General features: G+C 56.1%; 2 protein-coding genes across 2 annotated transcripts in view; one reads left to right on the top strand and one right to left on the bottom strand.

Moving 5' to 3' along the window:
* The first annotated feature begins 8475 nt into the window (after nucleotides 1-8475).
* On the top strand, nucleotides 8476-14525 carry RIMS3 (regulating synaptic membrane exocytosis 3). Its single transcript, XM_059868656.1, has 6 exons — nucleotides 8476-8732; nucleotides 11636-11777; nucleotides 11856-11968; nucleotides 13151-13252; nucleotides 13346-13485; nucleotides 14223-14525. The coding sequence occupies exons 1-6, from the start codon at nucleotides 8507-8509 to the stop codon at nucleotides 14433-14435; spliced, it is 936 nt and encodes a 311-aa protein (XP_059724639.1). The 5' UTR covers nucleotides 8476-8506; the 3' UTR covers nucleotides 14436-14525.
* Nucleotides 14526-24209: 9684 nt separating this feature from the next.
* Nucleotides 24210-26823, bottom strand: part of SMAP2 (small ArfGAP2) — a 28437-nt gene continuing 25823 nt past the window's right edge. Inside the window, exons 9-10 of the mRNA XM_059868591.1 lie at nucleotides 26116-26417; nucleotides 24210-25355 (exon numbers count right to left, since the gene is read on the bottom strand). Of these exons, the coding sequence (XP_059724574.1) occupies nucleotides 25227-25355; nucleotides 26116-26417 (431 nt within the window). The 3' untranslated portion in view covers nucleotides 24210-25226. The remainder of the gene's footprint in view (nucleotides 25356-26115; nucleotides 26418-26823) is intronic.

Raw genomic sequence — 26823 nt, 5'->3', positions numbered from 1 at the left:
CCAAACCATCCCTGGTTTCATTCTCTGGCCATTTCCAAACCATCCCTGGTTTCATTCCCAAGCCATCCCTGGCTGATCCCCTGGCTGCTCTCAGCTCTCCTCTCCAGCCCCAGTTCTCCTGTGCCCGTTCCTTCCCGCACCGACACCTCCCAAGGCCACTCCTGCTGTGCTCACACCTCTCTCCCTCTGTTCCATCTCCGACATCCTTTTGTGAGGCCAAACTCCTGCCACCTCCCACTCTCCAGCCTCTCGCTTTGTCCCCATTCTGGCCTTTGTGGGACAGGGACAGAGGGTGACATTGCGGCAGCTTGGCCCCAAATCCGGGGGGGAATTCCCCCCTTCCATCCATCCCGAGCTGCTGCCATCCCTGGAGCTCAGCTCCCCGTGGGCTCCCAATGCAGCACAGCCCTTTGGGGAGCCTCACACAGATACAAAATGCAGTTGAAGGTGATGAAAATCCCTAATTTTCCTGCTGATTAAAACCAGAGCTGTGTGACAGCAGCTCTTGGCGTCTCTGTCAAGGCACTTCAAATGTTTTGTCACCACATCTCCACGAGCAGGGAGAGAGCCTCGGTTAGGAATTATTGGGAAGGGATTGACAGCCCCGCTCCTCCCGCTGCCTGCCGGGATCAGGAGCTCCTTCCTCACCCTGGGATGCTCTGCTGGGAGCCTCTCCAGGCTCCTCATCCTTTCCACAGACAAAAAGACTCCTGGAGATGGACGTTTCACCCTGGAAATTGGGAACTGTGCAGATTTTCGTTGTTGGGTGGTGAAGCAACGCCAGAGCTTTTGGCCTTATCCTCTCACAAGTGCTCTGGGGAGCAGCAGCACCTTGCTGGGATCCTCCCGTGTCCCTCATCCCATCCTCCTGCTCTTCCAGGGATGCAGGAGCCGCTGCCACCCCCGGAGAGCCACCCCAGCTCCCCGTGCCACAGCGAGGGGTGTTTGCCGCAGGCTCTGCCCTCTCCTGGCATGGCTCCGGCTCCCAAAACTCTTCCCAAGTTTTCTGCTGAAGCTCGGGAATAATTGTGCAGCCTTAGCAGTTAAAAAAGCAACTTTTTCTGCAAACAAAGCTGCTCACCCCCAGATCCTGCTGGGCTCGGGAGCCAGCTGGGATCTGTGAGATGGATGTGGCTGGGCAGGGAATGTCAGATCCAGCCGGGCTGTTGGCACATCCCGCTGCTGGATGTGGATTTGGGGATGTGGCTGGGTTCTGTGACCCATCCTGGAGCTGGTGGCTTGTCCCTGGAGACCCCAGGAGCACTGGGCAGGTGCCAGCGGCCAAGGGTGGCACCTGAGGGATTTCAGGATCCAGAGCTCCTGGAAGGCACCAGGGATATTTGCCAATGTGGAATGGGGAGGACCAGGGCGATCTGCTGGGTGCTGCTGGAAGGAAATCAGATGTTCCCTGCTGGTAGGAGCAGCAGAAAGCCAGAGCTGAGAGCAGCCCTTCCCCTGGAGGAAGCAGCTCCATGAAATATTGATGGGATTCACACACAGCAGCCGAGCCGTGCGAGCTGCATTGCAGAGCTCGGAGCCGGAAAGGCAGCGGCAGCCGGAACGGGAAAAGCTCCTCTCCACCTTCCCTCTGTGCCAGGGAGATCAGCCCCAGCCCTGGCACGGCCCTGCCAGCCCTCGGTGCCACCAGGACAAGGGTTAGGATCTGACTGGGGCCATCCCATTCCAAACCCATCCCAGGTTTTTTGCATCCCCATGGAGCTGCCCCGGTTTTTGGGGCCACACGGCTGCAGCGCCCCACTGCCCACGGTGCCAGCTCCTGCGTGTCCCCAGCCAGGTCCTGCTCCGTCCCCAGCTGCCTGTGGTGGCCACAACCAGCACCGAGGTGCCACCAGAGCAGATTATCCACGCTCTGTCCTGGATTATCTCCAGGATGGGTTGGACCATCGGGAATGCCCGGTGCTTGCCGCAGTGTCCCCATGGCTCTGGTGGCCAGTTGGGCTCGGCGGGCGCTGGCTGTCCCCCAGCCTGGCCCTGCCGGGTGCCTTTTGCTCCTCGGATTCCTTGATGTTGCCAAGGAAACGCTGGGATTCAGCACAGATCTGATTTAACCGGGCGCAGACGTCACGCAGGGACACGGGGGACAGGGACAGCGTGGCCAGGGCGCAGCCTCTGCTGTCCTGCAGCCCCTTCCTCACCAGGAAGGGCTCAGCCACGGATGGCCTGGAATTCCACACCCATCCCACCCTCCCAGTGGAAGATGGCACAAAGTGGGTGCAGGAGGATTCTGTGTCCCACTGGTTCCCCATGGAGGATCCCACTGGATCCTCCTGGAGCTGTGGCATCCAGAGGTGGACACATCCTCTGGGAATGGGCATGGAAAGGGAATTGCCATGACCAAGATGTGTTTGGACACAGCAGGGCTCAGGAAGATTCCCATGGGACATTTCTCCTGTGTCGCTGCTGCCTGGAGACCCCATGCTGGGCTGTGGCTCCCAGTCTGGATCCCACTGGTGCTCCCAGTCTGGATCCCACTGGTGCTCCCAGCCTGGATCCCACTGGTGCTCCCAGTACGGATCCCACTGGTGCTCCCTGCCTGGATCCCAGCAGTGCTTCCACTCTGGATCCCACTGGTGCTCCCAGCCTGGATCCCACTGGTGCTTCCACTCTGGATCCCACTGGTGCTTCCAGTCTGGATCCCACTGGTGCTCCCAGCCTGGATCCCACTGGTGCTCCCAGTCTGGATCCCACTGGTGCTCCCAGTCTGGATCCTCCTGGTGCTCCCAGCCTGGATCCCACTGGTGCTTCCAGTCTGGATCCCACTGGTGCTCCCTGCCTGGATCCTCCTGGTGTTCCCAGCCTGGATCCCACTGGTGCTTCCACTGGATCCCACTGGTGCTCCCAGCCTGGATCCCAGCAGTGCTGCCAGCTTGGATCCCACTGGTGCTTCCAGTATGGATCCCACTGGTGCTTCCAGTATGGATCCCACCAGTGCTCCCTGCCTGGATCCCACTGGTGCTCCCTGCCTGGATCCCAGCAGTGCTTCCAGTCTGGATCCCACTGGTGCTGCCAGCCTGGGTCCCACGTGCAGGAGCAGATGGAAGCATGGAGAGCCCCTGGAGCAGCCCCAGCTGCTCCCAGGCCGGAGGGAGCCATCCCACAAGAGCCATAGCCGGGTCTCTGGAAGAGCTGAGCCCTTGGGGACACCCCTGGTCACTGTCACTGTCATCAGACCCTGAGCTCTCCACCCACACCACGGCCACCAGCCCTTCCCATCTCGATGGAAAACCAGTCCAGGCTCCCATCCCAGCACCTGCCCTTTGGAAAACCATCCTGAGCAGAGCCATGGTGTGGGATGTGCTCCAGGACCTTCCTCCTCTTCTTCCTCCCTTGCTAAGCCTCGCTCATCAGCAGCCAGGCCTTTTTCCAGAGGCAGCTCCTGTGGGATCCCTGAGCACAGCCCCATCCAAACTTCCCAACTTTTCCGAGGAATGGAGCACATTTGGACCCATCTTTTAATTTTAAGCCGATGCAGCAGCAATAATGCTGCACCTGCAGCAAATCCCAGCCAGGACAGAACTTTGCTAACCTGCCTGAGCCAGGAGAAGCTGAATTCCAGGACCTGGAGTTCCTCCCAAATTCCCAGCTCACGTGCACCCAATTATAGCCCTTGTTGGGCAATTAAAATTATACAAGCAGCTGCCTATCAAAGCTGAAGCAATTAATTAGAACGAAATACTTTTAGGGGAAATAAGCCTTGCCTTATTCCCAAATTCCTGGAGGTGCAGGAGTGTGGGAGCTGGGATGCTGCAGCTTGCCCTGGAGTGTTGTTGCCTAGACAGGGCCTCGGGGTGGCAGCTCTGGCAACCTTTTTATTCCCAAAAAAGCTGATTTTAGGACCTACCTGCTGCAGACATCCACAGTTTGCAGTGGTCTCCCTCCAGGCTGGAGCAGCCCCAGCCTCACAAGGACAGGAAGAACCTCCTGCCCCACTGCCAGGGTTTCCAGCCCCGTTTTTCCCTTGATGGTTTTAAGGGAGCAAACAGCTCCCAAAATCCCTCTGCCTCCTTCCCTGGCAAGGCAGCATTCCCAGCCACCCCCACCGTGCTCATTTAGCACCTTCCTCCTCCTCCTCCTCCTCCTCCTTTGCCACCTGTGTGGGGGCACCTGCAGGGCTGCTCCCTCCTTCTCCAGAGCTTTTCTCAAAGCGCCCATTTCCCCCATCAATATTTTGCCCCTCATTCCCATTTCTGTGGCGTTTTTGGGGCCATCACTGCCTGCCAGCCCTGGGCTGTCCCTTCCCACACCTGCAGCCCCCCTGGCACTGCCTGGTCACTGGCTCCATCCCCTCCTGGGGTCACCCGTGACCCCCTGTCCTGTCTCGAGCCCCGCTTTTCCCATCCCTGCCATCCCCGTGGCATCTGTCGGGATCCAGGGGGGTCATCAGCTCCCTGAATCCCAGCCCGGGGATGCTCCCAGCACATCCCACCCTGCTGGACCACTGTGGCCCTGCTCGGGGCTGGGAGGAGAACTGGGTCAGCCGTGTAACCATGGAGATGCTGAGGGAGATGCTGAAGCAGCGCCAGCACAGCCCCGGCTCTCCAGAACCCTGGAAGGATTCACCCGCCCTGGCACCCTCCGGATCCGGCCGGGATGGGGCTGGGAGGCTGAGCCGAGCCTCCTCCTCCTCCTCCCCGGCGCAGGGCCGGTAAGACGCCTCCATCTCCTCTTTTCTTGTAATATTCTTTTGGGGTGCCACGAGCGGGGAGGGGCAGATCTCGGCCCCCGCCATCCACACGCAACAGGGATCCCGATTTTCCTGCCGCTTGTGCTCATCCATCGGCGATGCTCCAGCCATGACACGGCTCCCGGCGCTGTCCGCGGGCTCCGTGCATCCCTCGGGCTCCGGGTCTGGCTCGCCGGGGAACTTCCCGGGGCTGCCGGTGGTCGTTGTTTCCCGCAAGGACGGAGCGTGGCGGCGGTGAGCGCTGCGGGGGCTGCGGCGCTGCCCCGGGAGCTCGGAACGCGGTCCCGTGGCAGGGCAGGAGCGGGCGGGATGCGGCGTCACGGTGGATGGCTCCGAGCATCCCTGGTTTGGGATCCGGGGAATAAATACATGGAGGGGAACGGGAAATGGGCGTTTGAAGGGAAAGCTGCTGCGGTTCCCAGACTCCCCCCGCGCTGCCGGGAAGGGGGAGCCGGGGCAGGGGCAGTGGCAGCGGGCTGAGGGGGCTGTGGTGGCATCAGGGGTGCCGTGGTGGCATCGGGGTGCCATGGCCATGCCGGAGATGCTGTAGCCATGCTGAGGGTGCTGTGGTGGTACCAAGGATGCTGTGGTGGTACCAAGGGTGCTGTGACTGTGCTGAGGGTGCTGTGGTGGCATCAGAGGTGCTGTGGTGGTACCAAGGGTGCTGTGGTGATACCAAGGGTGCTGTGACTGTGCCGAGGGTGCTGTGGTGGCATCAGAGGTGCTGTGGTGGTACCAAGGATGCTGTGGCCATGCTGAGGGCAGTGTGGTGATGCTGAGGATGCTGTGGCCATGCCAAGGATGCTGTGGTGATGCTGAGGATGCCTTGGCCATGCTAAGGGTGCTGTGGTGGTACCAAGGATGCTGTGGTGGCATCAAGGATGCTGTAACCATATTGAGGGCACTGTGGTGGTGCTGAGGATGCTGTGGCCGTGCCAAGGATGCTGTGCCCATGCTGAGGATGCTGTGGCCATGCTGAGGGCACTGTGGTGGTGCTGAGGATGCTGTGGCCGTGCCAAGGATGCTGTGCCCATGCTGAGGATGCTGTGGCCATGCTGAGGGCACTGTGGTGGTGCTGAGGATGCTGTGGCCGTGCCAAGGGTGCTGTGCCCATACTGAGGATGCTGTGGCCATGCTGAGGGCACTGTGGTGGTGCTGAGGATGCTGTGGCCATGCCAAGGATGCTGTGGCCCTGCCAAGGATGCTGTGGCCATGCTGAGGACACTGTGGTGGTGCTGAGGATTCTGTGGCGGCGCCAAGGATGCTGTGGCTGCGCCAAGGATGCTGTGGCCATGCCAAGGATGCTGTGCCCATGCTGAGGATGCTGTGGCCATGCTGAGGGCACTGTGGTGGTGCCGAGGATGCTGTGGCCATGCCAAGGCCGGCTCAGCTGTGGCAGCCACAGTCTCCAGCACTCAAATCCAGTCTCCAGCCCAGCTCACCTCAGCACCAGGCACCCCTGAACCCCCTACCCAGCACCCGCTCTGGGCAGAAAGAGATTGTGCAGAGAGATAGGGGGTAAAATCACGGGCAGGGGAAAGCAAATCCTCCCTTCGGGCTGAGGAGCCGCTCGGCTTCCTTTGCAGTGGATTATCCCTGTGTGTGTTGCATTGGAAATGATCCCATTAGCGCTCTGCTCTCCTGATCTAATTTGCTCCCACCAGAGCCTGGTGCTCTCTGGGCGGCTGGAGCAGCCAGTGGGGAACAGCAACAGGAGCCCTGTGTGTTCTCCTGGCCCTGCAGGGGTGGGGTTGTCACAGGGATTTCTCACCTGGAGCGTGGAGGGGCCTGGGCTGGGCCTGGCTGAGCCCTGGTGCAGAGGGGTTTGTGTTTGCTCAGACACAGCCTAAGCCAGGGTTGCTGGTGGGGAAACTGAGGCATGGGGTGCAGCGGGACCCTGCGGCTGGGGAAGTGTTTGGGATTCATTCCCTGTGTCAGGTGCATCCCAAGGGAAAACTCAGGGGTTGCAGCAGGTTTGGAGCCTGAGAGTGGCGGGTGGCATTGGGAAGTGTCATCCCAAAGGTCCCCACGGCAGCAGATCAGCCCTGACCCCTCTTTGAGGAGGTGTTGGACATCGGCACGGGGCTGTGATGGGGCAGATCCAGAGCCGGGAATGCACCTGGTGCCAAGGGCTCCATCCCTCTGGAGCTGGGATACATCCCACACCAATGGCTTTGTCCCAGAGGATCCATCCCTCTGGAGCTGGGATACATCCCACACCAATGGCTTTGTCCCAGGGGCTCCATCCCTCTGGAGCTGGGATACATCCCACACTGATGGCTTTATCCAGGGGCTCCATCCCTCTGGAGCTGGGATACATCCCACACCAATGGCTTTGTCCCAGAGGATCCATCCCTCTGGAGCTGGGATACATCCCACACCAATGGCTTTGTCCCAGAGGATCCATCCCTCTGGAGCTGGGATACATCCCACACCAATGGCTTTATCCAAGGGCTCCATCCCTCTGGAGCTGGGGGTCAGTGCTGAGCCCCCCCTGGGCACCAGGAGTGGGGGCAAGGCCGTGGCTCAATGCCTGGGCAGAGCCAGGAGGGAAAACCCCAGCCAGGAGGCAACTAATTAATGATATTAATGACTAATCACCCACTCACCCCTGCAATTGATAAATCCACGAGTTCAGCAGTGCTGGAGCTGATCCCACAGCTCCTGCCAGATCTCATCCACGATTCCCATCAGGTCTCATCCCAGCTGTGCCCGCTGTGGAGCAGCAGAGCCCCCACCCTGCCCCACTCCCCATCCCTCTCTCCTGAAAGGGAAACATTTTTCCAGGCGCTGCCTCCATCCATTATCACAAAGTGGCTTCACTTGGCCTGCAGTTAAATAATTCACCTTTCCCTGGAAGATGGATGCTCCATCCTGCTGGAATTTAAATATTCATGGCCAAAGGAAGGCAGCAGGGCCGTGTGGGAGCTCTGGCATCCACCCCCGGAGCTGCCATCCAGGGATTCCTATCCCATCACCTGGGGATGTGCGGGTGTGGAGATGTTTGGAGAAGGGGATGTGCAGGGAAAACTTGGCTGGAGGAGATTTTGGATGTCCTCAGGGGTGGATGGGGCTGTACCCAAGGACCCCTCATCCCTGGCTGGGCAGGTTGGTGGCACTCAGAGCCTTCTGCCCATCCAGGTGTCTCCTGGATGTTGGGAGTGTCTGGGTCCCACAGGGAGCTGAGGTAGGGCTGGATGTTCACCCCGGGGGTGCTGACCCCTCCCTGCTGCTCCTGTGGGTGGGGAAAAATCTTGGAACATACTGAGGTGAAAGGAACCCTCGAGGATCACCCAGTGCAACCCCTGGCCCTGCACAGACACCCCAAAATCCCACCCTGGGCATCCCTGGGAGTGGTGTCCAAATGCTCCTGGAGTTCTGACAGCCTCGGGAATGCTCCTGAGCGAGCCTGGGGAGTTCCCTTCCTGCTGCTCCCATGGCTGGGGGAAAAATCTTGGAATATACTGAGGTGAAAGGAACCCACAAGGATCACCCAGTGCAACCCCTGGCCCTGCACAGACACCCCAAAATCCCACCCTGGGCATCCCTGGGAGTGGTGTCCAAACACTCCTGGAGCCCTGGCAGCCTCGGGAACGTTCCCATTCCCTGGGGAGTTCCCAGTGGGAAAAACCTTTCCCTGATTTCCAGCCCTCAGCGGGTCGTGCCCCCCGAATTTCCTGGACTTGTCAACACTTCGATGGCACCACCCATCCCTGCGGGGACGATGCCACAACCCTGTCCCCAACTTGTCCCTGCAGCTGATCCCGGGCAGCAGAGCCGGTGCCGGCGGGCGCGCTGACCATGTTCAACGGGGATGCCAGCTCCTCGTCTGCCAGGAATGTGGTGCGCAGCTCCAGCATCAGCGGAGAGATGTACAGCCTGGAGAAGAGCGCCCGCGGCAGCGCCGACTCCGTCTCCGTCACCGTCACCGCCAGCAAGAAGCGACGCTCCAGCCTGGGCGCCAAGATGGTGGCGATCGTGGGGCTGTCCCAGTGGAGCAAGAGCACCCTGCAGCTCAACCAGACGGGTGAGAGGCCGCCCTGGTCCTCCTCTTGGGGTTTGAGGTGGCCACCAGGCGCGCTTTGGTGGTCCGCGTGTGATGGAGGCGTCTAAAAATGGTGCCCGAGAAAGGGCGCCTGAAAATGACGCCTGAAAAGGACGCCCAAAAAACTACACCCAAAAATGGCACCTGAAAAATTGTGCCTAGAAATGATGCCCAAAAAAATGATGCCCAAAAAAATGACACCCAAAAATGGCACCTGAAAAATTGTGTCTAGAAATGATGCCCAAAAAAATGACACCTAAAAATGGCACCTGAAAAATTGTGCCTGAAAATGACGCTTAAAAATGACACCCAAAAAACTACACCCAAAAATGGCACCTGAAAAATTGTGTCTAGAAATGGCACCCAAAAAATGACACCCAAAAATGGCACCTGAAAATGACACCCAAAAAAATGACACCCAAAAATGGCACCTAAAAATGGCACCCGAAAAACCGCGCCTGAAAATGACACCTGAAAATGACACCCCAAGAATGGCGCCTGAAAATGACACCCAAAAAACTACACCCAAACATGGCACCTGAAAAATTGTGCCTAGAAATGACGCCCAAAAAAATGACACCCAAAAAATGGCACCTAAAAATGGCACCTGAAAAATTGTGCCTAGAAATGACACCCAAAAAACTACACCCAAAAATGGCATCTGAAAAATTGTGCCTAGAAATGACGCCCAAAAAAATGACACCCAAAAATGGCACCTGAAAAATTGTGTCTAGAAATGGCACCCAAAAAAATGACACCCAAAAATGGCACCCGAAAAACCGTGCCTGAAAATGACGCCTGAAAATGACACCCCAAGAATGGCACCTGAAAATGACACCCAAAAAGCTACACCCAAAAATGGCACCTGAAAAATTGTGCCTGAAAATGATGCTTAAAAATGACACCCAAAAAACTACACCCAAAAATGGCACCTGAAAAATTGTGCCTGAAAATGACACCCAAAAAACTACACCCAAAAATGGCACCTGAAAAATTGTGCCTGAAAATGACGCTTAAAAATGACACCCAAAAATGGCACCTGAAAAATTGTGTCTAGAAATGACGCCTAAAAAAATGATGCCCAAAAATGGCACCTGAAAAATTGTGTCCAGAAATGACGCCCAAAAAAATGACACCCAAAAATGGCACCTAAAAATGGCACCCGAAAAACCGTGCCTGAAAATGACACCCCAAGAATGGCACCTGAAAATGACACCCAAAAATGGCACCTAAATGCCTTATATCATAAAAAGGCATATTATACAATATTTTATATATATAATAATATATATCATATGTAACATATACTATTTAATATAAAATATGATGTAGATCATATTTATATATTTTTATATTTTATATTTTATATTTTATATTATATATTGTCTATTATATCATATATATTAAGTGTATAATATATTATTAATATACAATACAATAATAATATAATATAATATAATATAATATAATATAATATAATATAATATAATTAATATAATATAATTAATATAATATAATATAATATAATATAATATAATATAATGTAATATAATATAATATAATATAAATAAGGAATATTTTATAATATAATTATAATTATGTACAACATACAATTCTCACAGCTTCAATCCCTCCCCAGTTAATATTTCCCTAAATTTTAAGGCTGCTCCAGGGAGCTGCAGGACCGGGCAAACCCTTGTGTGGGGACAGCCCCGAAGGAGCAGGACAAAGCTGGCCATGCCACCACTCACACATGGTCACACAGCAGGGCCCGGGGACAGTGCCAGGGGTGGCCGCCGGTGCCACCCTCCTCCTCCTCCTGCTGCCATCTGCCACCGCCGGGGACACGTGGCGGGGAGGGGGGTGGAGGGAAGGGGACATCAGGTGGTGTTGGGGCTGTGCCCACACCTGTGGCACTGCGGATTGTCCCCTCTGGCACGGGGACAGGGATTTTGGAGGGCAAGGGGATGGAGAAAGGGGACATCAGGAGCATTGGGGCTGTGGCACTGAGGGTTGTTGTCCCCTCTGGCATGGGGACACGGGGATTTTGGAGGGAAAGGGGATGGAGAAAGGGGACATCAGGAGGCTCTGATGTCATGGATTGCTGTCCCCTCTGGCATGGGGACAGGGGCACAGGGGGGTTCTGGAGGCCAAGGGGACATCAGGTGGTGTTGGGGCTGTGCCCACACCTGTGGCACTGCGGATTGTCCCCTCTGGCACGGGGACAGGGGCACAGCGGTTTTGGGGGCCAAGGGGACATGAGGCAGCTTTGGGGTTGTGCCCACACCTGTGGGTTGTTGTCCCCTCTGGCATGGGGACATGGGGATTTTGGAGGACAAGGGGATGGAGGAAGGGGACGTCAGGAGGCTGTGGCATTGTGGGTTCCTGTCCCCTCTGGCACGGGGACAGGGGCGTTTTGGAGGCCAAGGGGACATGAGGAGGCTTTGGGGTTGTGCCCACACCTGCAGGTCGCTGTCCCCTCTGGCAGAGGGACAGGGACACAGGGCAGATGGAGAAAAGGGACATCAGGAGCGTTGGGGCTGTGGCATTGTGGTTCCTGTCCCCTCTGGCACGGGGACTTTGGAGGCCAGTGGACGGTGCCAGCTCTTGTGGGGTGAGTGGGGCAGGTCTCAGTTGCAGAGGGGACCCTCAGCCATGCAGAGCCACCGTGACACTGGGACAGAGCGAGGCTGTGATGGAATGGGGACACGGGGACACGGAGCCAGCCCGCGGCTCTCCTCTCCTGCCGCACCGGGATGTGTCCGTGCAGGATCCCGTGGGAATTCACCCGGGGAACGGTGCAGAACTCTCTGGAATGATGGAAGGCAGGAAGGCAGGGAAGGGCTGGGGGCAGGAGCTGGGGCTGATCCCGTCTCCAATTCCAGAGGGGGGCCCCAAGAAGCTGCGCAGCACCATCCGCAGGAGCACCGAGACCGGCATCGCCGTGGAGATGAGGACCAGGGTGACCCGGCAGGGCAGCCGGGAGTCCACGGACGGCAGCACCAACAGCAACAGCTCCGACGGCACGTAAGGAACGGGGCAGGGATCGGGAAGGGCGCCGGGACCCCTCCCGGCAGAGGGATGCTCCATGAAAATCCTTTGCAGGTTCATCTTCCCCACCACGCGGCTGGGAGCCGAGAGCCAGTTCAGCGATTTCCTCGACGGGCTGGGGCCGGGGCAGCTCGTGGGGCGGCAGACCCTGGCAACCCCCCCGATGGGTGAGCAGGGGCAGCGCCCGGGGGGCTCCGAGGGAGGGATGGGGGGAAGAGGCCGCGTGTTTCTTCCCAGGGCTCCATCCCAGCGCATCCCGGGATGTTTGGGAATGCTGTGCCCTGTGCAGGGGAGCAGGGCTCAGGGCAGGGCATCCCTGAGAAGCAGCGGCTCTGCCTTTTCCCGAGGCTTCCTCTTCCCTGGGCTTCCTTCTCGAGCATCCTGGAGCCAAACCCTCACAATCCGTCCCTCTTTTCCCTTTGAAATCCCAAATGGGGATCAAAAGTTGCTCCTTAAGTCTGAATTCCCAGCCAGCAGCAGCTGGGGACACACCCCAGGGTGGCCCCTGATCCTGCCAGGGATGCTGGGAGATGCTGGGAATGGGAAGAGCTGCCCGGTGTCCCCTCCCCTGTCCCCTCTGTCCCTGTGGTACTGGGAGCTGGTCCTGAATAAGTCGATGAAGGGAAGTTCAGGGAAAGGGAAGGGGAAAGGGGAAAGGGAAGGGAAAAGGGGAAAAGGGGAAAAGGGGAAAAAGGGAAAAGGGGAAAAGGGGAAAAGGGGAAAGGGAGAGGGAAAGGAGGAAGGAGAAAGGGGAAAGAGGAAAGGGGAATGGGGAAAGGGGAAAGAGGTAAGGGAGAGGGGAAGGGAAAGGGGAAAGGGGAAAGGGGAAAGGGGAAGGGGAAGGGAAAGGGGAAAGGGGGAAGGGGAAGGGAAAGGGGAAAGGGGGAAGGGGAAAGGGGAAAAGGAAGGGGAAAGGGGAAAGGGGAAAGGGAAAGGGGGAAGGGGAAGAGAAAGGGGAAAGGGGAAGGGGAAAGGGGGAAGAGGAAAGGGGGAAGGGAGAGGCGTGGTTGGAGCCCTCACAGTTCACCCAGCCCTATTCCCACCACGAATATCACCCAGCCTGGGTAAATCCCAGCCCTATTCCCACCACGAGGGATAAAATCCCAGTGACAGGGATGGAGCTGATGGGGAGGAGGGGCTCCCACCCAGACCTCTCCTGGCTCCCACCCAGACCTCTCCAAGCTCCTTCCCATCCACTGAGCCCCTAATTCCCAACAAATCCGGCGTCCAGTGGGACTCTGGGTGTGACCATGGGGGTGCCCAGTTCCCACTGGTGGTGAGGACACGGGGCTGTCCCCAGGGGGAGGTGACCATCAGGCACGGCCCTGAAGGTGTGTCCCCCCTTGCAGGAGATGTCCACGTCGGCATGGCTGACCGCAACGGGCAGCTGGAGGTGGACGTGATCCAGGCCAGGGGACTCATCCCAAAGATGGGCTCCAAGTGCATCCCTGGTAGGTGCCTGTGGAGGGGGGGTTTGGGTGCCATGCTGGGATCGTGCCAGGGTCCTGCTCCATGTCCCTGGTTGTCCCTGTTTCCCACGGCAGCCACCTATGTGAAGGTTTACCTGCTGGAGAACGGCGTCTGCCTGGCCAAGAAGAAGACCAAGGTGGTGAAGAAAACCTGCGACCCCTCGTACCAGCAGCCCCTGCTCTTCGAGGAGAGTCCCCAGGGCAAAGTCCTGCAGGTGGGCAGGGACACCTCCCCCTGTCCCAGGTGGCTCTGAGCCCCATCCAGCCTTTCCTTGGGCACTGCCAGGGGTGGGAGAGCCACAGCTTCTGTGGGCTGCAATGCCCTCCTTGGAGCTGGGATGTTCTCCTCGAGGTCTGGTGCCCTCCTTGGGGTCTGCAATGCCCTGGCTGGGGTTGGGATGTTCTCCTTGGGGTTGGGATGTTCTCCTCAAGGCCTGGAATGATCTCCTTGGAGCTGGGATGTTCTCCTTGAGGTCCAGGAGGTTTTCCTGGAGGTCTGGAATGTTCTCCTTGAGGTCCAGGAGGTTTTCCTGGAGGTCTGGAATGATCTCCTCGAGGCTGAGATGTTCTCCTTGAGGTCCAGGAGGTTTTCCTGGAGGACTGGAATGATCTCCTCGAGGCTGAGATGTTCTTCTTGAGGTCCAGGACTTTTTCCTGGAGGTCTGGAATGCCCTGCTTGGGGTTGGGATACTCTCCTCGGGGTTGGGATGGTTTCCTCAGGTTTGGGATGCTCTCCTCAGGGCTGGGATGGCCTCCCCGAGGTTGGGATGCCCTCTTTGGGATCTGGGATGCCCTGTGCCAGGACCTCCCCACCCTCACAGGGCGAGAGGAGCAAGGCCAGGGATCCCCAGAGCCCTTCCTGCCATCCCTCAGACCTTCCCAAGCAGGGTTTCTCCAGCTGGGCAGGATTTCCCCAGAACTCCCAGCTCCATCAGCCCTTCCGTGCCCACAGGTGATCGTCTGGGGCGATTACGGGCGCATGGACCACAAGTGCTTCATGGGGATGGCCCAGATCATCCTGGAGGAGCTGGATCTCTCCAGCGCCGTCTCGGGCTGGTACAAACTCTTCCCAACCTCCTCCCTGGCCGACTCCAGCATCGGACCCCTGACCCGCCGCCTCTCCCAGTCCTCCCTGGAGAGCTCCACCAGCCCCTCCTGCCCGTAGGGGCTGGGATTGGGAAGGAGACATCCAAGGAGACCTTGCAGAACTGGTCGTGGAGAGCTGTAAATATCCTTCTTCTTTTTTTTTTTTTTTTTCCCCTTTTTTTTTTTTGAAATTTTCAATCTCCTTCCCCCACTAAAAAAAATCTGCCCTGGACGCCCTCCCTGGGAGGGGAGAGGGAGCGAGGAGTGGGTGTGAGGCAGGGGGGAAGGAGAGGTGAAAATTCCCCCCAGACTGTTCCCAGACCTCGTCCTGGAAGCTCCCAGTTCTCTCCCAGCCCTGCTGGGAGCAGCCCAGTCTGGCTGAGGACGAGGTTCCTTTTTCCTGGCACTCCCTTTCCCTGCCTCCCAGGAAAAGGTGGCTTTCCGAGGGGAAAACCCCGCCGAACTCAGAGCAGATCCAACTCAGCACTACTTTTGTTTTCCAAGGAATGTAGCATCTTCTCTTATGTAGCTTTGCCACGTGCTAACAACACACTCACTGCAATACCCAAGAGAACTCCGGATGGACCGGGAACATCTGCCACTCTCATCCCCTTGGTCGCTTTCCCAGCACTTTTGGTGGCCATTTCCCTGCCTTTTTTAAATTTTTTTTCCCCCATTTTTTTTTTTTTTTTTAATTTTTATTTTTGGGTTTTCCCGGGAGCATGTAGCCTGTGACCATTGCCAAAGCAAGGGGGGGACAGGGAAAGGGGCGCTGGCCTCCCCTCGGTGTCCGCTGGGCTTCTCCTCGTGTCTCTGGCCAAAACCAGACCCAAAGGACAAACTCTGGGAATGCCTCGTGGGAGGAGGGAGAAGGTGACCCAACGGAGCAGGAACGCCAGGATCCTGGTGGATCAGCTGCCTCCCAGCCCCCTCCTTCCCAGCTGGAGGGCTGGGATGCTCTCCTTGGAGCTGGGATGCTCTCCTTGAAACTGAGATGTCCTCCTTGGAGCTGAGATGTCTTCCTTGGAGCTGGGATGTCCTCCTTGGAGCTGGAATGTCCTCCTTGAGGTCTGGAATGCTCTCCTTGGATCCGAGATGTCCTCCTTGGAACTGAGATGTCCTCCTTGGATCCGAGATGTCCTCCTTGAGGTCTGGAATGCTCTCCTTGGAGTGGGGATGTTCTCCTGGAGGTCTGGAATGCTCTCCTTGGATCCGAGATATCCTCCTAGGAGCTGGGATATCCTCCTTGGATCCGAGATGTCCTCCTCGAGGTCTGGAACGCTCTCCTTGGAGCTGGGATGTCCTCCCTCCTTGAGGTCTGGCTGTCCCTCCTGGGAGTTTGGGAAGCCTCCCTGCTCGGGGCTGGGATGTTCTCCTGGAGGTCTGGAATGCTCTCCTTGAGGTTGGGATTCCCTCCTCAGGGGTTGGGATATCCTCCCTGAGGGCTGGGATGACCTTCCCAAGATCTTGGAATCCCCTCCTGGAGATGCCCTCCTTGGAGCTGGGATCTCCTCCTCCCCCTCCTCCAGACCAGGCTGTCCTCCTCAAGCTCTGGGATTCCCTTCCCAAGCTCTGGAATTCCCTTCTTGGGCTCTGGAATCCCTTCTTGGGCTCTGGAATTCCCTTCCCAGGCTCTGGGATTCCCTTCCCAAGCTCTGGGATTCCCTTCCCAAGCTCTGGAATTCCCTTCCCAAGCTCTGGGATTCCCTTCCCAGGCTCTGGGATTCCCTTCCCAAGCTCTGGGATTCCCATCCCAAGCTCTGGGATTCCCTTCCTGGCTCTGGAATTCCCTTCCTGGGCTCTGGGATTCCCTTCCCAGGCTCTGGGATTCCCTTCCCAAGCTCTGGGATTCCTTCCCAAGCTGTGGAATTCCCCTCCCAGGCTCTGGGATTCCCATCCCAAGCTCTGGAATTCCCTTCCCAAGCTCTGGGATTCCTTCCCAAGCTCTGGGATTCCCTTCCCAGGCTCTGGGATTCCCTTCCCAGGCTCCAGCACGCTCCCCTCCAGGTCTGGGACACCCTCCACCCTTCAGGAGAGCTGGGATGCCCTCCTGGACACCTGAATTCCAGGCAGGAGCGGAATCCCGCCCGGTTCTCTCCAGGGGACACCTGGAGAGCAGCTCTGGGGCCGGGGGCAGACAGAGGAGTTCCTTGGCGGGGTGAGCGTTTTTGGGGCTTTTTCGTTCCTTTTGTTTGTTTCTCCAAGCAGCATTTGGGTTCCCTCCGAGGGATCCAGTTCTTGTAGCAAACCCGGGAATCACGGAAGCTTTTTTTGAAGGTGCCTATTGAAATTTGCTGAAATTACTCAGGGGAGACACCACTAGAAACTCTTGGTTTCTTCATCAACTATTCCTAAATCCAATGACTGTCCTGAAGGATCAGTTGCCAAGGGAGAAGGAACGAAATCCCGACACTCCAAAAGATGTGAGGAGACTGGAAGAGGACAAGAGGTTCATGGGGAATTCCACGGGGCTGGCTCTGACCTTCAGTCTTCACCACAAAGCACCCCACAGCAGGGCTGGGGTTTTTATGGGATTATTTCTTGGCAAAACACGGAATTCCACGATGCACAGAGCACAACAAACCCACCTGGGCTGCTCCTGGTGGCACCAGGAATGAAGAACCAGCTCAGCCACAGCAGAACAAACCCAAACCTGAAGGAAAAGACTCTTGGGATGAAGCTGTTCCCTCCACAAACCCAACCCCAAACCTGGGGGTCCATAAAAACAAACTTGGGAGTCCTCAGCCCCAAATCTGGGGTCCACAAATCCAAATCTGGGGAATTGTATATCCAGTCCCAGGGGTTCACAGATCCAAACCCGAGGGTTCACCAACCCAAACCCGAGGGTTCACCAACCCAAACCCGAGGGTTCACAAACCCAAACCTGAGGGTTCACCAACCCAAACCCGAGGGTTCACAAACCCAAACCTGAGGGTTCACAAACCCAAACCTGAGGGTTCACCAACCCAAACCCGAGGGTTCACAAACCCAGACCTGAGGGTCCACCAACCCAAACCCGAGGGTTCACAAACCCAAACCTGAGGGTTCACAAATCCAAGCCTTGAGGTCCACGACCCCAATTCTGGGGTTGCATAACCCCAAATCTGGGGGCCCAAACCCCCAAATTTGGTGTTCCATAACCTCAAATCTGGGGTTCCACCAGCCCAAATCTGGAGGTCCCCAACCTCAAACTTGGGGGGGGTTCACAAATCCAGATCTGGGCAATCATAAATCCAAACCTGAGGGTTCACAAATCCGAACCTTGGGGTCCACAAACCCCAAACTGGGGTTCCACCAACCCAAACCTTGGGGTCCACAAACCCCAAACTGGGGCTCCACCAACCCAAACCTTGGGGTCCACAAACCCCAAACTGGGGCTCCACCAACCCAAACCTGGGGTTCCACCAACCCAAACTGGGGCTCCACCAACCCAAACCTTGGGGTCCACAAACTTCAAACTGGGGTTCCACCAACCCAAACCTTGGGGTCCACAAACCCCAAATTGGGGCTCCACCAACCCCAAACTGGGGCTCCACCAACCCAAACCTGGGGTTCCATAACCCCAAAGTTCCACAACCCCAAATCTTGGGGTCCACAAATCCCCAAACTTGGGAGCCTCCAAACCAGATCTGTGGCTCGACAAACCCCAACTTTGGGGTCTCCAAACCCACACCTGGGGTTCCACAGCCCCAAAGCCGTGGCCAGCAGGACTCTGTGCTGTGGCCAATCCAGCTGGAGCTGCCACAGCTTTGGTGCCATGGTGACGGGGACTCGGAGCTGCTGCTGTGGCTTTGCCAACTCCAAACCACCCAGAAAGGAACTGGCTGGGGTGGGGAAAAGTTCATCCTTTCTCCCCCTGAAGGATGAAGGTTGAAATCCCCCTCCTCAGAGGAGGGCGGGCTGCGATTCCTGGATGGAGACCTCTGGGAATGTGGGATGTCCTGAACCTCTGGTGGTTTGGGGAATAAACTCAGTGCCCTGAGTGCTGAGACAGGAACAAACAACGGCTTGGACTCGATGTTCCCTCCCGAGCACGGAGCGATTCCGCGAGGACAACGGAATCACGGCAAACAGAATTCCAGGAGGCTCAACCTGTGCCAGATTTTTGACTCTCCATGAGGGAAAGCATCCCGAAGGGAAAAGCTTTCTGCTCCTCCAAGCTGCTGCTCTTCCCTCTGCCTTCACCAACTCGACTCTGACGGGAAAACTCCGGATCTGCCGCGGCGGGATCGTCCCAGGGAGCGTGGGCAGAGCAGGGACGTGGGCACAGCTTCCCGCCCCCTCCGCATTCCTGCATTCCCTGCTCCGTCCTGGCTGCCAGGAACATCCCAGGAACATCCCAGGAACATTCCACGGCCGTGCCTGAGGGAGCAGGGGCAGGGGATGGCAGCAGAGCGCGGCCGCCAGGGCCAGCACGAGCTTCCCTGGATTTCTGCTGGAAAAATCCCGGTGAAATTCCACCTGGGAAGGAGGAAAACCCAAAGATTTTGGCTCGTGAGGATGAGTTGGGGGAGCCACCACAGGCTCCCCAGGGCCAGCAGGAGCTTCCCTGGCTTTCTGCTGGGAAAATCCCAGTGAAATTCCACCTGGGAAGGAGGAAAACCCAAAGATTTTGGCTCGTGAGGATGAGTTGGGGGAGCCACCACGCACTCCCCAGGGCCAGCACGAGCTTCCCTGGCTTTCTGCTGGGAAAATCCCAGTGAAATTCCACCTGGGAAGGAGGAAAACCCAAAGATTTTGGTTCATGAGTTGGGGGTGACCAGGACAAAGTGCAGCCCTCCATGGGAGGGGTTCCTCCTGCTCCTGGAGAAGTGGGAACACCATGGAGTGACACCAAAATCCAGGAGAACCTTCCCTCCTTCCCTTCCAGCCCCCCAGGGGCTGCCACTCGCTTCCCAGCGGGAATGACCCACCTCAAACTGGTGTGGGAAACCCGAACTGGGGGAGAAGCCAGGACTGTGCCACGCCGGGGCTGCAGCATCAGCTTCTCCCTTCTCAACCCCCCAGGAGCTCGTGTCAGATGTTTCCCTTCCTCAAACAAGGGGAAAACCCCAGCCAAGACACCCAGAAATCCCAAGCTGAGCCCCGTGCCAGCTCCTGAGGAAGCAAACTCCATCCCAGGATAAATTCCTGCCCTCCAAGGTTGGTTTTTTGTTGTTTTTCTGGGGGAATATCTCCTCACAAAGGGCATTTTTTTGGATGTGCAATTTGATTTCGCAAAATTCCCTGGAAGGAATTTTGAGTTTGATGGTTTTCTCTATTTTCTATCGAGAGAAGAAATCCAAATCACTGGATTTGCCAGAGATTTTTTTTTTTTTTGTTCCTGGAAAGAGGAATTAATATGGAATTACATCAGCTTTGCAGCCCATTTCACACCCAGCCCCCAGCAGAGAGGAGCAGCCCCCACCTGACACTGCCAGAACTGAAATCCAAACCCCCAGCTGGAATCACGAGGATGGATTTGACAAAAAAAAAAAAACAAAACCTTGGAATGATGCTGGAACATACCCTGGAAGCTGACAAACTTCACACAAAGCACAGAGAACACTCCGAGACTCCAGGCCTGAGTTATCCCAGCCTGGAATGGGCCAGGTTTGCCAAAGTCCAGGGGAAAAATTCCAAGAAATTGGGATCAGCCAGAATGCAGCTGCTGTTTCATCACCACCAGGGCACGCTGGAAATCCTGGGAGAGGAGCTTTGGGAGGAGTTTTCCCAAAATCCAGTGGAATCCAGCAGCAATTCCCTGAACCTACTGCCACAGAGCACCAGAGAGGAGGGGAAAAATCCCCTCCACCTTTCCCAGCTCTGCCAACCTTTCCTCCAGGAGCTCCCAGCTCCTGGTTCCACCCAGAGCAGGAATTCCTCAGGAATGGGATCAGGATTCCCTTGGCTGACAGGGAATCTCTTCTGTTCACTGCCTGACACCACAGCTTGGGAAATCATCCAGCCTGGATTCCACCATTCCCACCTGGACTCACCAAGCAGGGCAGGAAGGATTTTTTTCCTCACAAAAAACCCCCAAACTGCAGCAGGGATTTTTCCAGGTGGAAAATTTTTCTTCCAGTTGACTCAGCTGATTCTGGATGGATGGATGGGAAATGCCTGGATGTGGAATTTTGGATTGGTTTGGAAAACCCCAGAATTGTGCAGATCAAGGAGCAGTGACCCAGCCTGAATGTGATTTTCCTCATGGATGGGAAGAGCTCTCCCTGCTCTCCCTGGGGATGGATCTGGGGAATTCCCTGCAGGGTTTGTATCCTGCTGAGCCAAGGGCAGCAGAGCTGTTCCAACTGGAAGTCTTCCCTCTGCTCCACAGATCCCAGGCTGGTTTGGGTGGGAAAGACTAAAATTCATCAAATTCATCAAATTCCAGCCCCTCCGAGGCTGCTCCAAGCCCCATCCTGGGACACTTCCATGGACAGGGCAGGATTTCTGTTTTCATGGAGAAACCCCTCCCAATCCTTGCCTGGTTGGTTAAAGGTGTGAAAATCCCTTTTAGGAGTTGAAAAGCTGCAGGAAAGACTTTTTAGGGAAAAAAATAAAAAAAGAAAGCATCCCAAATAACGGGGTTGGAATTTTGGGGGTCACTCCGTGACCGGGTGGGACAATCCCACTCACCTGAGGAAGATTTTGGGTTGAAAAAGACACAGAAAAGTGTCCAGGTGTTGGTCTGGGTGGCTGAGGAACCTCCACGTTGTGGGACCCCTGAGCATCCCTCAGGAACACCGGGATGGACTCCAGGAATCCTGGAGGATCCAGGAGGATCCAGGAGATCCCAGTGCTCCCCCAGGGCCTGGAGCTCCGGTTGTTGCTATACCTCATCCTTTCCTTTTCCTTGGATCCTTCCCTTTTCCCACGTTTCCCATTCCTTTAGGACCCAGAGCTTGTGCACTCGGCCACATCCAGGTTTTTTGTTTGTTTGTTTGGTTTTGTTTCCCTGTGGAATGAAAAGCAATCCATGATCGGGGTGGGCAACTCCCAACCCTGCTCCCTTTGGGATTGGAGCCCAAGGCAAGGGAATCCCGGGCTTGGAGGGATGATCCTGAGGGATCCTGGGCTTGGAGGGATGATCCTGAGGGATCCCTGTGCCCCTTGTCCACCTTCCCTGTCCAGCAGCTCCTCCAGGGCTGCCCTGAGCCCCCAAAACCCTCCCAGGGGTGGGCGAGGGGCTCAGCTCCAAAATCCAGCGCTGCTCCCAACCCTGGGAGGGCACAAAGCCCTTGGAGGGGCACAGATCCATTTTCCAAAGCCCTTGGAGGGGCACAAATCCATTTTCCAAAGCCCTTGGAGGGCACAAATCCCTCTCCAAAGCCCTTGGAGGGGCACAGATCCATTTTCCAAAGCCCTTGGAGGGGCTCAAATCCTTTTCCAACACCCCTGCAAGGGCACAAATCCCTCTCCAAAGCCCTTGGAAGGCACAAATCCCTCTCCAAAGCCCTTGGAGGGGCACAAATCCATTTTCCAAAGCCCTTGGAGGGGCACAGATCCTTTTCCAAAGCCCTTGGAGGGCACAAATCCTTTTCCAACGCCCTTGGAGGGGCACAGATCCCTCTCCAAATCCCTTGGAGGGGCACAAATCATTTTCCAACCCCCCTGCAAGGGCACGAATCCTTTTCCAATGCCATTGGAGGGGCACAAATCCCTCTCCAAAGCCCTTGGAGGGGCTCAAATCCTTTTCCAACCCCCCTGCAAGGGCACAAATTCCTCTCCAAATCCCTTGGAGGGGCACAGATCCCTCTCCAAATCCCTTGGAGGGGCACAGATCCCTCTCCAAATCCCTTGGAGGGGCACAGATCCCTCTCCAAATCCCTTGGAAGGGCCCAAATCCCACCACAGGGAATATCCCAAAGGAATTCCCAATCCCAAGGGGGAGCCCCTGAATGTTCAGAGCACTTTGAAGTTGGTGGCCTTGTTTTCTTAAAGGGCTTTGATCTTTTCATGAAAGGAGAGAACCTTCCCCATCCCATCCCATCCCATCCTCCTCCTCCTCCCCAGCTCGGAATTCATCCCTGGAATGTGCAGGATGATCCAGGACTCTGGAATCTGTCATTAATCCCTCCAGTTTCACACCTAAAAGGGAAAAGAAAGTTTGGGAATTTCTCCTGGAAGCAGCACCAGGGAAATAAAAACAGAGGGGGAAGCTCCAGTGGATTTTTAGGAGTGGGCAAAGTGAAGTTTGGGAATGTTTATCCCATCCAAAAGTTCTGGATTTCCAATCCAAATGGAGGGATTTTATCCAGAAGAAGGAATCTTTCAACCCAGCTTCTCCCTGAAAGGTTTGAGGGGGGAATGAAAGGGAATTGTGGGATTCCAGACTGGTTTGGGTCCAATAAAAATGAAATAAAAGGGAATAAAAGGGTGGGAATGATGAGGGATTAAAGGCAAGGAGATGCTCCCAGAGCTCTGCCAGAAATTCCAAACCCTTGGAAGCTGAGGCTGGAAGGAGGGATGGGGGTGAGAGTGCAAAACCCCTCGAGGATTTGAAAACCCCTCACATTTTCCAGCCTCAAATCCCCCAAAATTTGCATGGAAAGGGATCAGCAGGAGGGGGGGGTGGGAAGTGTCAGAGCTTAATTAACCACGAGTTAATTGGCACTAAACAAGAAGGGGGAAGGGAGAGCCAGGGGAAGACTTCCCTTGGATATTTTCGGGTTTCTGGGAGCAGATTTTAGGATTTCTGGGAGCAGAATTTAGCAATTTATGGGTTTAATGACAGATTCCTCCCATCCCACAGCTCCACCCTCCCCAAAAATCCATTCAGGGGGGACCTGGAGCATCCCTGGAGCCCCCAAGAGCAGGGGATGGGTTTGGGATGGCAACAGAAAAATGGGAATATCTCCAAAAACGAGCAAATGGAATTTTCTACCTGTGTCCTGTCCCGTTTTCTACGTGTGTGGTCCTTTCTTAAACGTCCAACTCTTGTATTTTTGTGGTTTCTATCTGCGGGACTGGCGGCTCCGAGGGCGCACGTTGTTTTGTAAAATATTCCTGACCTTTTCCTCCCCCAAAAATCCAACAAACAAAGGGAGGAAAAGCTGAATTATTCACCTTTTAATTGGCTTTGCATGTACAGTATTGGGGCAGCAAGTGGAGATGATTAAAGCCAGCTTGAAAACTTTTTGTTTGTGCTTGAGTTGAGATTTTCCCCCCAAAAAAAAACTTAAAAAATTTATCCCACAACCCCTCATGGATACTCTGGGAAAGAGGGGAATGGAATAAAACTTTTTTTTTTTTTTCTTTCTGGAAAAAAAAAAATTCTTTTTTTTTTCAGGTTTGATTTAAGGAAAGAAATCCCATCATGAATAAAAGATCCCAAAACCTTCCTGGTTCCCAAATCCCCTCCAGCTTCCCAGGAAAAATGGGGAGGGAGAGGAGAAGGGGGAAGGGGCAGGGCTGGGTGGGATTTTGGGATGGAATTCCCAGGGAAGCTGTGGCTGCTCCACCCCTGGAAGTGTCCAAAGGAGAAATCTGGGATGGGGTGAATGGAACGGGACCCAAACCACCCTGGAATTCCACAACTCTCTGATTTTCCCTGTTCCTTCCCATTTTTTGGACGAGCCTCCACAAGGTTTTGTTAAACCTGAGTTTAAAACGTTTGGACTAATGGAATTAAAGCTGGAATGAAATCATTTCATCCCAGCAGCTGCAGGAATTCTGCTCCACCTTCCCCCCATGCCAAAGCCCAGGGGTTTGTATATAAAAGTGTCAACTCTGGATTCTTCCAGGCCTGGCTGTGCTCCCTCAGCTCCCTGGCATTTGGGACAGAGCCCAAAACCAGAGGGAATTTGGGCTGATTTTTGGGATGGAATTCCCCAAATTCCCACACCTGGAGTGACCACCAGCACCAGAGGAGTCCACTGCAATGTTTTATTTGGGAATTTACATATCCACAGGAGAGAGCAGACCACGAGTCCGACTTCTTGCTGACTTTTGAAGCAGTTTTGGGTTCTGCTGGAGATGAGAAAAGAAATCTGCCTAAGATTAAAATGTCCCAAGCGAGCCAGGAAAGGGAGGAACCAGGATTTTACACAGGAACAACAACAACAAGAACGAAACCAAACAGAGAGGAGAAAAAAAAAAGTGAAAAAAGTATAAATTAGGATGTCAGAATCATTTTTAAAAGTGTAAGAAAACTTGCACAGGGCTCTGGGCCCCGGAGAATTAACTCTGGTTAGATTGTTAAAAGTGAAATTCCATCAGATCCTAGCACCAGCCAGAAGATTCCCTCTGGAGTGCAAGTTTTTCACATTCCATCGGCTTTGCCCCCACTCTGGGCGAGATTCCTGCTTGCTCAGGGGGGTGGGAGAGGGCTTTTCCCAAGGACTTTGGTTCCAAGGAGGGTGGGAGCAGGGAGAGCTCCCCTCGAGGGAGGAGGTAGCAAGGCTTGCTTGCCCCTGGGCTCGGCTTCACTCCAGTTCCTCAGCACCAAACGAGGTTCCCCCCACCCCCAAAAAAAAAAAAACAAAACCAAAAAATAAATCTAACACTGCAAGTTGAAGTGAGAAATCCCAGCTTTCTGGGCAGGATTCAGTCCAGATTTCCCAGTCCCACCTGTGCCCAGGTGCCCAGCAGGGCATCAAGTGCTACCCAGGAGCTCTGGAGGAGCTTTGTGCAGGGAGGTTTCCCCTCCCCGAGTGCATTGACTGTGCTGAGGACGGGGCTGAGCTCCTGGTGGCCTGGCCACCGAGCTGTCCCCGTGGCTGTGACAGTGGAAAGGCAGAGATGGAGCTCAGGGATGGAAAAACAAAAATTCAGGTTGGGCTGGGTCCACCCCCCACCCCAAAACCTGAAAGCAAAAAACCCTGAATGTCTCATGGAGCAGGTCTGGAGGACAGAACAAAGGCAGAAATGGTCACGGGCGAGCGAGGGCTCATTTCCACAGCGGGGAGCTGAGGGAGGGGTTGCTGCCCTGGCCTCCTCCTCCTCCTCCCATGGACTGTCCAAAGCCCATCATTCCACTGGCTCCATAGAAGTTCATCCCAGCCATCTGCTGGGTCATCTGCAAAGGGGACAGGAGAGAGGTCAGGGGTGGGCCTGGACAGTGCCCGTGGCTCCCAGAAACAGCAGAGCCCTGAGGGGCAGCAGGGGTGGCTCCTCAGGAACCCAGCAGGAATTTCCCCATGGAAAGGGTGAGCAGGGTTTGGAATCGCCCAGGGAATTTTGGAGTCCCCAGGTATGGGAGGATTTCAGGGTCCTCAGGAACCCAGCAGGAATTTCCCCATGGAAAGGGTGAATTGCCCAGGGAGGTCTGGAGTCCCCAGGTATGGGAGGATTTCAGGTTGGACATCAGCAGGAATTTCCCCATGGAAAGTGTGGTCAGAGTTTGGAATTGCCCAGGGAATTTTGGAGTCCCCAGGTATGGGAGGATTTCAGGGCATGCTGGACACCAGCAGGAATTTCCCCATGGAAAGGGTGAGCAGGCCTTGGAATTTTTCCAAGGAGGTTTGGAGTCCCCAGGTAGGGAAGGACTTCAGGGCAGGCTGACATCAGCAGGAATTTCCCCATGGAAAGGGTGAGCAGGAATCACCCAGGGAATTCTGGAGTCCCCACCCCTGGAGGTGTCCATGGGAGATGAGGCTGGGATTGGACTCACCCTCCGAATCCTTTCCCACCCTGACTCATCCCGGGATCCTCAGGCTCTCCCACTTCCCCCCCCCCACATCCCACCCCAACCACAACGCCCTGCACATCCCCCCATTCCTCCCCTTCCCAACTCCCAGCAAAACCCTGGAAAAGCCCCCCAGGAGCCTCCCCCTCACCTGGGCGAGGTTCCACTGCAGCTGCTGCGTCGGCTGGACCCCGTACACGGCCGGGGGCACCGCGGCCACGTAGCCGGGCTGCTGGGCGCCCATCATCCCGTTGGGAACGCCCAGCACGCTGCCCACGTAGCCTGCTGGGATGGCCACGGGGGCCACCATGCCAGCAGCTCCAGGCTGGGCCAGCATGCCCACGGAGGGGGCCATCAAGCCGCCCATCATGCTGCTGGAAGGGGGCAGCCCCGGGAAGGCGGGGTAGGGAGCGGCGGGGTAGCCCAGCGGAGCCGGCGCCATGAACATCGCTCCTGGAAAAGGTAGGGAGGGAAGGATGGGTCAGGGCATGGCCTGGAATGGCACAGCTCCAGCCATGGCCTGGAATGGCACAGCTCCAGCACGGCCTGGAATGGCACAGCTCCAGCCATGGCCTGGAATGGCACAGCTCCAGCACGGCCTGGAATGGCACAGCTCCAGCACGGCCTGGAATGGCACAGCTCCAGCACGGCCTGGAATGGCACAGCTCCAGCCATGGCCTGGAATGGCACAGCTCCAGCACGGCCTGGAATGGCACAGCTCCAGCCATGGCCTGGAATGGCACAGCTCCAGCCATGGCCTGGAATGGCACAGCTCCAGCACGGCCTGGAATGGCACAGCTCCAGCACGGCCTGGAATGGCACAGCTCCAGCACGGCCTGGAATGGCTCAGCTCCAGCCA

Source organism: Haemorhous mexicanus, chromosome 27 (assembly GCF_027477595.1).
Source record: "Haemorhous mexicanus isolate bHaeMex1 chromosome 27, bHaeMex1.pri, whole genome shotgun sequence".
Taxonomy (NCBI): Eukaryota; Metazoa; Chordata; class Aves; order Passeriformes; family Fringillidae; genus Haemorhous; species Haemorhous mexicanus.
Note: the sequence above shows the minus strand (reverse complement) of the source record. Positions and strands in the feature narration are given on the sequence as shown.

Coding starts and splice junctions, on each gene's coding strand:
- RIMS3 (XM_059868656.1), top strand. CDS start 8,507: ATGTTCAACGGGGATGCCAGCTCCTCGTCTGCCAGGAATGTGGTGCGC. Junction 11,778..11,855: donor AGCAACAGCTCCGACGGCAC/GTAAGGAACGGG, acceptor AATCCTTTGCAG/GTTCATCTTCCCCACCACGC. Junction 13,253..13,345: donor GGGCTCCAAGTGCATCCCTG/GTAGGTGCCTGT, acceptor TTCCCACGGCAG/CCACCTATGTGAAGGTTTAC.